The sequence below is a fragment of the Palaemon carinicauda genome, chromosome 19 (genome assembly GCF_036898095.1).
Source record: "Palaemon carinicauda isolate YSFRI2023 chromosome 19, ASM3689809v2, whole genome shotgun sequence".
NCBI classification, from domain to species: domain Eukaryota; kingdom Metazoa; phylum Arthropoda; class Malacostraca; order Decapoda; family Palaemonidae; genus Palaemon; species Palaemon carinicauda.
The window spans coordinates 27,752,481-27,764,980 of NC_090743.1; the positions used below are offsets into that span (position 1 = coordinate 27,752,481).

At 32.4% G+C, this 12,500-nt stretch overlaps 1 protein-coding gene across 1 annotated transcript in view; it reads left to right on the forward strand.

Moving 5' to 3' along the window:
• LOC137658540 (high-affinity choline transporter 1-like) overlaps positions 1 to 12,500 on the forward strand; it is a 254,295-nt gene that overhangs the window by 151,679 nt on the left and 90,116 nt on the right. The window contains exon 2 of the mRNA XM_068393387.1: positions 1,450 to 1,595. Coding sequence (XP_068249488.1) covers positions 1,546 to 1,595 — 50 coding nt within the window. The 5' untranslated portion in view covers positions 1,450 to 1,545. The remainder of the gene's footprint in view (positions 1 to 1,449; positions 1,596 to 12,500) is intronic.

Below are 12,500 nucleotides of genomic sequence, written 5' to 3' on the forward strand. Positions count from 1 at the left end.
CGAAGACAAAACTAAGAAAATATACCCTCGCTTGATTTTATACACGTAAAATGATAAACATGTTGTACAGAAATTATATAATTTTACTTTTCTTAAAATAAAAATGACAAAATTACTAAAGAACGCTTCTTAGTTCAAGGATAAAGAAAAAATGTATATCCAAAAGAAATTTAAGAAATGAAATCATACAGATAATTTATCACTAGCCCTTCCTTCCTGGACTGATAAATTATAGATTTTTCAATGAGAGAGAGAGAGAGAGAGAGAGAGAGAGAGAGAGAGAGAGAGAGAGAGAGAGAGAGAGAGAGAGAGAGAGAGAGAGAAACTGCCCAGTGCATTTTTCACCTGAGCTACACAAAGACATCCTACAGTATCATGACGTCACAGGTCATAGGTAGCACGTCAATATTATTATTATTATTATTATTATTATTATTATTATTATTATTATTATTATTATTATTATTATTACAACCTAAGCTACAACACTAGTTGGAAAAGCAAGATGCTAAAGCCTAAAGTCTCCAGCAGGGAAAATAGCCCAGTGAGGAATGGAAACAAAGAAATAAATAAACTACAAGAGAAGTAATGAACACTCAAAATAAAATATTTTAAGAACAGTAACAATATTGAATTAGATCTTTCACATATAAACTATAAAGACTTAAAAAAGAAAGATAAGATAGGATATACAGCTGCCTTATTGACCCCGCCGCAAGATTTGGCAAATATGAAATGTCAATGAAAACCGTTGATTTATTGACAGTTGCTGACGTACTTTTCAGGTTGATATGTTGATGTGGACGAATGGGCATAAAATCACTTAAAATACCATATAAAAGTTTCACTTTGAGACATGAATGAAATACCTCAACTGTATCTTTGGATTTTAATTTTTTTTTTTTTTGGGGGGGGGGCCGTGAAATTTAGATATAAATTTTTTTTGGGGGGGGCGTGAAATTTAGATATAATTAAGATATTATTGATTAAATTTCTTTACCCTTTAGAGTCCTTTATGAAGGATCAAGTAATGATTTGTGCACTGATGAAAATAATATCAATTATCAAAAAAGATATACCTTTCAATCATCAATAAAATAATGGCAAAATCTAATTTCAAAATATATTTATGGGGGTGGAAATTAGATATAACTAATCCAAAAATATATTTCTCGATGGTATTCAGATATAACTAATCAAAATATATTTCTGGGGGAATTCAAATATAATCAATCAAAATATATTTGAAGGGGAATTCAAATATAATTAATCAAAATATATTTCTGGATGGAATTCAGATACAACTAATCAAAAAATATATTTCTGAGGGAATTCAATTATAACCAATCAAATCCTATTTGAAGGGGGAATTCAAATATAACTGAATAAAATACGTTTCGGGAGGGATTCTGGCCCAACTAATCAAAATACATTTCTATCTTGTTTCAGAGTGAAGAAGAGTGTCTTCCTAGAAACGTCGAACTGAAAAAGTGGACATCGGAAATTAACATTACTGGAGAAGGAGGATATACACAACCATAAGTCATGACGACTACAGAAATCCCATTCAACATTACAACCAATTCGACGCTAAGGTGAGCTATTTACTTTATAACCAACCAAGGATTGAAACGTGTTTATATAGTTAATTTTATAGATTTAGCTTAGACCTCAGGGCATTTGTTGTTTGTTTGGTATTTAGTCTATACAACGTGATATGAAAAAGAAATCAGATTTATGCATCAATGCTCAATGATTTCAGCGATAATCAGATATGATCACTCTGTCTAATGCTAATTAATCCAGATAAAATTCAATAATCACGAATCCCCAAAATTTTAAAACATACAGATGATATACTTCTACTTACAGATACACATACTCACAGAAAAATTTAAATACAATAATTGAGCATTTTCTTGTCCTTATGTACCAGGTAAATGTCTACCATATTTAGCTAAATATGTATAATATCAAGCATTAAAATCCTTTCTTCTGTCATATTATTTTTAATCTAAGGTCTTGCATTATTCTCAACATATATAGATATTATTTCTACGTTGTAAAATGACCAAAACAACGTCACATTACACATCAGTTTACTAATAAACACACACACACACAAATTCGGGTATCCAATAAAGAGAAACACGATCCAGATTCATATACATTTGCTATTTTTAAATACTATTATATACAGAAACCACCATAATTACTTATGGCAATTGCCAAAGAAACCAGATTAGGAGAATATCCAATGAGCTCACTTCAACATTCTGCTTGTGGAATTACACAGCATCATGAATAGTGGCTTAGATGGCGAGATAAAGTGAAATATGATATGGAGAGAAGAAATTTGGTGGAGTATTTATGCCATGGAGTGGATTAGAGTAAATGTTAGAAATTACTAGCTAAGCTAAAACCCTAGATGGAAAAGCAGTATGCTACAAGCACAAGGGTTCCAAAGGCGAAAATAGCTCAGTGAGGAGAGGAAATAAGGAAAAATAGAACAGTGTACATAAGTGTACCCTCCAGCAAGAGACCTCTACACCAAGATAGTGCAACACCATGGTACATAGGCTATGACACTACCCAAGACTAAAGAACAATGATTTGATTTTGGAGTGTCCTTCATATGAAGGGAGACTTCATTTTCTCACGATCGTTTGCTATCCAAACGTGCATAAAGCAACTCGTACATGCAACCATGCAAGAGTGGGATACATATTATATGTGCAAAAACATACAACAGCCAAGCCAAACCTGGACGAAATATATACAAAAGAATACATCTCTCTCTCTCTCTCTCTCTCTCTCTCTCTCTCTCTCTCTCTCTCTCTCTCTCTCTCTCTCTCTCTCACTTTGGAATGTTCCGTCGTCCATTTCGTTTCCTGTCCCCCCCTATACGACAGATTAACAACGAAGCCTTTTGCTTTATTACTCAAATGTCAATCTCTCTCTCTCTCTCTCTCTCTCTCTCTCTCTCTCTCTCTCTCTCTCTCTCTCTCTCTCTCTCTCTCTCTCTCTCAAATTTAAGACCTTCTACTATTGTATTGCCATAGCTGCCTTTCGGTGTCGGAGAAATGCCCCTGTGTGTTTTGTTACTCGTCCTAGATCAAAAAGGAAAGCGCAGTTTGGCATCATAAAAAGAGAAAAACAAAGACAGCTCTAATATATCAGAGTAATGTGTGGCCAACGCAAAGATCAGAAAACGGTAAATTATTTCTACGGTGCAATGGCGAGGGAAGGTGATACTGGACGTAAATGGCAAAACGCAATTTAGGGAATGAGGTTTTCATATTGTAGAAGTGCTTATGGCATTTTGTAACTATATATATATATATATATATATATATATATATATATATATATATATATATATATATATATATATATATATATACATATACATATATATACATATATATACATACACACACACACACATATATATATATATATATATATATATATATATATATACACATATATAAGTATAGTGTGTACAGTATTTTTCTAGAACTACTTAATTATGAAAGTAAGAAAATAAAGATAGGTATATACATTTAGAAAAATACATGCAATGAATTTGAAGATAAGAGCATCATGTAATTTGAGTAAATATTTATAATATGCTAGGCGGTATAAATAAGCAATCCATGTTTACCAGCAGTTATATAAACGAATGAGCAACCTGGAGGCGTAACGAGAACTTTGGGTGGAGAGGAAATGCTCCCCTAAACCTCGATGAAGTCACTGACAGCTGGGTGACGGATTGGGTTTGAGGTATAGACAAGATGCCTCTTTGGCTTCTACTCCTGATGGCTGGCGGATGATCTTATTGGAATCAATATGGCCCAGCCGGGGTAACTTGGCTTAGTTAGAAAGGCACTACGCATCACAAGGAACTGGCTTTCCTTTGATGAATCTAGCCAATGAATCATCTATGGATGTAGCCAGTCTATGGGAAGAGAAAATGACAGAATGGCCCTAAGTCCCCAGTATAGTGAGGTGCCAAGATTCTCCCGGTTTATATATACTAGATAAAATTGAGAATTAATAATTGGAATGTTAGAGTCGTGAACCAAATTTGGTAGTTACAGCAAGTGGCGAATGAATTTATGAAATATATTTTGCATATCTTAACACGTAATAAGGAAACCTTAGATCGAGGAAAAAAATATATATATACATATATATATGTATATATATGAATATATATATATATATATATATATATATATATATATATATATATATATATATATATATATATATACACAGGAAGAACAGATGGAGTTGGAAGAGATGGGGTAGGAATGATGATGACACCAAGAGCAAAATGAGCATTAACTGAGAGGAGAGCAATAAATAGTAGTGTTACTTAAAAAGTTTAAATCAAATCAGTGCAATGTGAGTATTATAGTTTGCTATGCACCAACAAAGGATTCCCCTGAAGAAAGGAAAGATGAATTCTATGAAGACCTGAAGAGTGTAATAGATGAGATCCCAGAGAGATATATGAAAATTGTGATTGGTGAGGTTCGTGGCGAAGTTGTAAATGAAAATGGAGCACATTTTATAAATTTCTGTTCAACAAATAATCTTATATATATACAGTATATATATTATATATACATATATGTATATATATATATATATATATATATATATATATATATATATATATATATATATATATATATATATATATATATATAGATGTCAGGTATGCATTCTGGATATTTCTAATTTGTTTGCGTGCATTAAGAAGTGAAATTAAACTCATATAACCCCGTGATTAAAAATCACTTACTATTCACGATAAAAGCTTTTATGCCAGGATATCAAATGAAACATTTGAACGCAGAAAAATCATATATATTACTGCAATTTCTTCCACGTTTGATAAACGTAATCAAGCCATCAATGTCATAGTGAAACAGCAATCAGATATATTACTAATCCGGTAAAAAAACTATCCTTTTAAAAGTTATTTCAATATTTAGTGATGTAAATAATTATGAAGAAATCCATTTTTATAATGCAGCTGGTAACAGTTTTCTAGAATAATCCGATTACTTTTTTAGATGCTGAGCTTCACGGAATAATCCTGAAACATATCTGTGAATACATAATCTATTTAATTCTTTAATAAATGCACTGAGAATAAATAAGCATATTACTGCCATCAGTATTTTATCATTTTACTAAATGTCAATAAAAGTAGGGTTTCCATGATGATTTAAATAACGCTAAGGCCCGAGTTATATGTCACAGGTATTTATAAAATATTTAAAGTAAAGTAAAGGAAGGTTCGAAATAAAAACCAGGATATCTGAGCAGATATAGATGGTACAGTTGGGTGCAGAACTTTCCGCCACACCTCGCTCTGAGGAAGTGCGCTCTGCCACACCTTTACTGCTAGGCTAGGGTGGGTAAGGCTAAACTCAGAACTCTCCGCCCAATTGGGTGTGACAGGGTAAGCTTCTTCAGAGCGAAGTGTCCTATTGAATGGTCATCATTGCATGAGATTAGGTAACATACAGTGGATGTATAGGACCACCGATTTTTAAGGACTTATGGGAATAAAACACAATTTGGAAAGTAATGCACGATTGTACTAATGTATAGATCTTTATCATCTTCTGCTATGTGACGGCCATGTACACCTGTAATGGTATGTTCCAGTGTACCCAACAAAAGTTGGGATTTCTATCCTAAAGTGCCGATATATGTATTATGGAATCATAGGCCATATGATCAAGCACTGGGGACAGAGAGGCCACCCAGGCCAAAGGTGGAGAGAAGGGGAGCACTATAAAGAGGTAAAAGACGCCGGACAGCATAATGGAGAAGATCTGAATAGAGCTAAAAATAGGTGCAGATATAGACCGAATGGACACTGGAAAGATGATTTAGTAACCCCTACAGCGCACCACGTACATGAGATATACAGACCAATAACCCCTGATCAAGACAACTTTCTGTATGTGTTACCTTCCTAGGGAACTTAATCAAAGTGACAGGGAATAGGACAGGAAATATCCCATTGCCCTTTCTCTATGCACTTGACTTCTGACTTTTTGCAGATGACTCGAACAATTCAACCTTTCGCAGATCATAGTTCATGAATGGAAAATGAAATTTTATATGGGCATGGGTAAAGTTACTGTGTATACTGTATAAATAACCTTATGAAAATAAAGGCTTTAATTTTAAAAAGAAAAAAATCTTGATAGATTATTGTTAATAATTGATACTGATCATCATGTGCGCTTCTAAATAGAAAGAATGAAGAAGTGAATCTCCCTCTATAATAATATAGATTCCCTTAAAAAAGAAATGTCTCCATGCTTCTAAGTTAATTATTGTTTTTTTTTTCTTTTTTTGAAGGGACGAAGTAAAATATATGCAATATGCATCTCAATTAATTACTGTATTTCAAGTGCAATAAATGCAATCCATCTCTTAATGGATATCCTTTATCACTAAATCAATTGTGAATGTTTCGCAAAAAAAAAAAAAAAAAAACACGAATTTAGCAATTACGGATAATGAAGGTATAAGATGACATAATTGTTATAATGGGAAAGTAATTTAATCCCTCAATATGAAAAGCACATGTTGAAACTAAAAGCAAGATTATAATTTTGGAATAATAAAGACCTAAAAGAAATCTTCATAAAACATTTAATTGGGTTCGACAAGATACTAGAAGAGTTGGAAGATCCAGGTCTACATGGCTGAGGATTATGAAGCGTGAAGTAGGAGGTGATAATAATGAAGTAAAGAAATGAATCATTATTAAAATTCAAGGACCTGAATAAAATTCTTACTCAAAAAGTAAGAAAACAGCGAAAAATAGGAGTTAAGTCGACCATGATGACAAAAATACTCTAGTATTTGAATGAAAATAGCAAAACTATTCAGTTGTTGTGTGCACTTTCATAAAGCTTTGTATTAATAAAGTAATAATCTAAATCTGCTAAATTTTCGGAATTTCGTAAATCAAATAATCTGTTAAATAGTATCAAAAAGAGATATATTTATTTTACTAAGCCCGCATATATTCAATCGTACGTCAAAATAGCAATGTTTGTTGTCTCCATGAAATTGTGACGCATGTAATACACACACACACACACACAAAGAGAGAGAGAGAGAGAGAGAGAGAGAGAGAGAGAGAGAGAGAGAGAGAGAGAGAGAGAGAGAGAGAGAGAACCCTATTAATATATCATCGTTCTCTTGGCATATTGTGCAAACTAATTGCAAATTAGAGAGCTGGTTTTTATGACCACTAAAACCCTTAATTGCATTTATTGTCCTAAAATGATTAAATGTGCCTGATGATTACCAATATACATTTAATTGTAATGATTTAAAAGAGAACTTTTACACCATAATTCAAGAGGGTAGGTTTTACACCCTATTTTGAAAGTTAAGGAGTACGTTTTACACCCTACTCTGAAAGTTTATATCCCTTTCAAAGGGTACGTTTTACACCCTACTCTGAAAGTTTATATCCCTTTCAAAGGGTACGTTTTACACCCTACTCTTTAAGTTGGTACCCTACTCAGAAAGTAAATACCCTTTAATTGGGCACGTTTTACACACTACTCTGAAAGTTGGTACCCTTTTAAAAGTGTTTTACACTTTACTCTGAAAGTTGGTACACTTTTAAAAGGGTAACTTGCAATCAGTATTCTAAGAACATTGGAATCCCTCTAAAAGGATACATGCCTTTTACAATTTGCTTTCAAAAGTGATTTGACCATGTTTTAAACAAAATATTTTCCATCAAGAATTGAACAAAACACTGAAGGAAGTACGATCTTCCTAATCTGGTAGTTGAATCGGTAGAACTTCAAAAGTTCAAACTTGCAGCAAATGTTTTTACGGTGAACAGGCTGACACAAGGCTTTTTATAGTTTATATATGAAAGGTTGGTTTTAATGTTGTTACTGTTCTTTATATATTTCATTTTACATGGTCATTAGTTCTGTTGTAGTTTATCTATTTTCTTTCCTCACTCGGCTATTTTTCCCTGCTAAAGCCCTTGGGCTTATAGCATCCGGCTTTTCCAACTAAGGTTGTAGCTTAGCTAACTTTGGGAGCCAACAGCATTGATTTGTCTTTCGGCCTCCTCCCAGCAAGCTACCCAACTTCTTTAACTTTTCTACTTCCCATCTTTATCGTTCATCTAAGTAGTATTCCTTTTAGGGTTTTTGTAGCCTATTGAAAACGTTCCTGCCCTGCGTTCTGCTGGATTGGGGTTCGAGACCCGCTCAAGGTCGATATTTCCTTGCATTGCCTGCTACCTCATCCTCCTTGTGAACTTAGGATGGTGGGTTTTGGAGGAATCTACAGGTTTATGTGCAGTCACCAGCAGCCATTTCCTGGCCCTCCATGGTTCTAGCTTAAGTGGAGAGGGTTCTTGGGCTATGATCAAGCACACACGCATACACACACACACACACACACACACACACACACACACACACATATATATATATATATATATATATATATATATATATATATATATATATATATATATATATATACACACACACATATATATAGGCTATATATATATGTGTGTGTGTGTGTGTGTGTCTGTATAGTCAGTCTCTAGACCATTGTCACAGTACCTTGCCTCTGGCATTCAAGAGCGACCTTTAAAACTTATGTCCATAAATTAATCTAAAATATATGCATCGTTAAACTAATAATGACATTACTACTAACGGTTATATTGCATCGCTGCAATTTCAGCCCCTAGATGCCTTTAAATTTAATGAAATTCTGCAATTGCACAAGTACAGTACTTGTACACGAAACAACAGTTCAATCCCTGTTGTATTTACACTCGTAAGAGTATTCCCATTAATAAGCACAAACATCAATCTAGTTCAAATATTAAATGTATTATTTAAACGCAGTTCTACTGGTGTTTGCAAAGTCTGTTGTATAAACATTCACCTATTCAATTCATTTCAATTACTTCCGATACAAATTTGTTTTAATAGAAATAGAAAAACGAAGAGTGAGAAGCACACACATACAACCATTCATTTAATTTAACGCATGCATTAGTGGCTCTTTCTCTAGTCACTCCCTGTCACGGGAAATCACTTCATATTGAGCAGATATAATATATCTCCCTAATTATCAGCCTGCCTATGTATATGTACATTCATATATATATATATATATATATATATATATATATATATATATATATATATATATATATATATATATATATATATATCCGTAACTAAAATTACATTGAGATTTGCTTAGATTAAAAGGCATGTCTTGGTCGGGATTCTGAAATTAATGATGGTCCATTAGTTTAGAAGTAGGATGTCAGTGACTATAACCACCCAGAAATAACTAAGTATATGTTTCAAACCTTATTAGTTTAGATCTTATATAAAATACTATTCAGAATAAAATTGGAGATATATATATATATATATATATATATATATATATATATATATATATATATATATATATATATAATACATATATATTTAATACATATATATAATATATATATATATATATATATATATATATATATATATATATATATATATATATATATAAATATATATATATATATATATATATATATATTGCCAAGAGGACAAGGCACCTTAAGGCACTTATGGGCGAGCTTACTATCCTAACATCTTACCCACATGAAAAAAAAAAACTCGCACAAACGCACATTTAATATATATATATATATATATATATATATATATATATATATATATATATATATATATATACATATATATATATATACATAAATATATATATGGATATAAATATGTATGTATATATTTATATACATATATATATATATATAAATATATATATATATATATATATATATATATATATATATATATATATATATATATATATATATATATATATACAAACACCATTTCCAGCTGAAAAAAAGAGTTCCTCCTTCCAGTATCTCATTAAGTTTATAAATCTGAAATTACTAACACAAATGATCATTTATCTTGACCACAGCATATTTTGGTACCAAGTTGTAGCTCGATGGACTTATAAGCAACCACTTGGGAATATACACGGCCAAATAAATCCAGAGGTACTTACTGTCTTACCAATCACCTTCACGAGTGATTAGGTAGTGCCACAGTGGGTTCTATCAAACCTGACTGGGGTTTCACACGGCATTCTATGAAGCAGAAGCAATGCAAGCGATTAAGTTGACAAAGTCATTCGTGTAAAATTGAAGATTCCTCGCATTGAAGAAACCTTCACAGGCCCAAGTGACTAAACTCCACCAATGATACGCATACCTCCACCGCGGCAGGTTATTTCTCGACATTTTGCTTGACATTGACCTTTGACCTTAACATCTATTAATTGGTCTGGATTTTCATACACTCACATATGAACTAAGTTTGAAGTCTTTGTAACAATGATGTCCAAATTCATAGCTGATTACGTGATTTGGACATTTTGCTTGACCGTGACCCTGACCTTCCGGCTTTGTACATAACAATTAATCCCTACAGAATCATTACTCTAGTCTACGACTACAATTGTGGCCAGGAAGCATTTCACTAACAAACACACAAACAAAAAACCCACAAACAAGGGGTAAAACCTAACTTCCTTCCAACTTCGTTGGCGGAGGTAATGAAGCTGCTAAAATATTTATTTTTTAACAGTCACTAAATCCAACCTTTTGTCTCGCTCAAGAAGAAATCGTTCCCGAATAATATTCACATCTGGGACCAGCGAAACTACAACGCATTAACCAGATCTAGAGATATTAATCTCTGGCACCGTCGTTCAATTAGTTCATTATGCATGTTGCATATAATTTTTCATAACTCTGACCATCCTTTACATTCAGATCTCCCTGGAAAATTCTATCCTGTTCGTAATACTAGGCAGGCAGTCAATTCTAATAGCCAGGCCTTCTCCATCATGAGGCTCAATACTACGCAGTACTCTAGAAGTTTTATTCCAGCTGTGACCAAGTTGTGGAATGATCTTCCTAATCGGGTAGTTTAATCAGTAGAACTTCAAAAGTTCAAAGTTGGCAAATGCTTTTTTGTTGACCAGGCGGACATGAGTCTTTTTTTAGTTTATTTATGACATATTTGTTTTTGATGTTGTTAATAGTTTATATATGACATGTCTGTTTTGACGTTGTTACTTTTTTTAGAATGATTTATTGTTAATTTGTTCTCTTCATTTATTTATTTCCTCATTTCCTTTCCTCACTGGCCTAATTTTCCCTGTTGGAGCCCCTGGGCTTATAGCATCTTGCTTTTCCAACTAGGGTTGTAGTTTGGATAGTAGTAATAATAATAATAATAATAATAATAATAATAATAATAATAATAATAATAATAATAATAATAATAATAATAATAACCATAACTCCATTTCATCTCGTCGAAGGATTTGAGAAAGGTCTTAAATACCGATATTATAAGAGAAACTTGCTACATATAAATATGATTCTTTCTTTACTTGACTGTAATGTAATAGTTGATATCCAATTAACATTCGAACATCTTCCTAACAAGGTTAAATCTCTTTTCTAAAACGAGTCACCATGATTCCGTTTGAAAAGAAAAATGCTCGATTAACTGAAAGATTATAGGCTCTATAATTGAATAGTCTATTATAAGGTATTCTTTATGTGTGTATATAAATATATATGTATATATATATATATATATATATATATATATATATATATATACATACATATATAAATATATATATATATATATATATATATATGATATATATATAAATATATATATATATAAACATATATATATATATATATATATATATATATATATATATATATACAGAGAGAGAGAGAGAGAGAGAGAGAGAGAGAGAGAGAGAGAGAGAGAGAGAGAGAGAGAGAGAGACTTAGTGGCGTCCAAAAATCGAAGACAGTTTCTCTTCGCACAGAATGTCCTGCATATAGTTTTCAGGATAACAAGAGAAATACGTTTACTTTTCTCCATTTATTGTATGGTGTCGACACGTGTTTTGGATCACTTCCAAAACTTAATACAGTCCTGATGAAGGGTTGCAATGTGATACAAACTGGAATTGAAAAGATACAAAACCGCTCAATGTGGCAATTTCTTTACATACAAAATAGCAAATACTTGGAATAGACTTCCAGCGGACATAGTAAACAGTAACACGGTAAAAAAGTTCAAGAGTACGTTAGAAAAGATCATAAGAACTCTCTAAACGCTTAAAATAAATCGCTCCATCAAAGAGCAAATGGAGTCTACGCGCATGGACAAAAAGATCTTTTAGACCTGCAAATCCTTGCAACTCACTCTCTCTCTCTCTCTCTCTCCCTCTCTCTCTCTCTCTCTCTCTCTCTCTCTCTCTCTCTCTCTCTCTCTCTCTCCATAACTTTGGATAGTATGAGACTAAAGTTGCTCTAA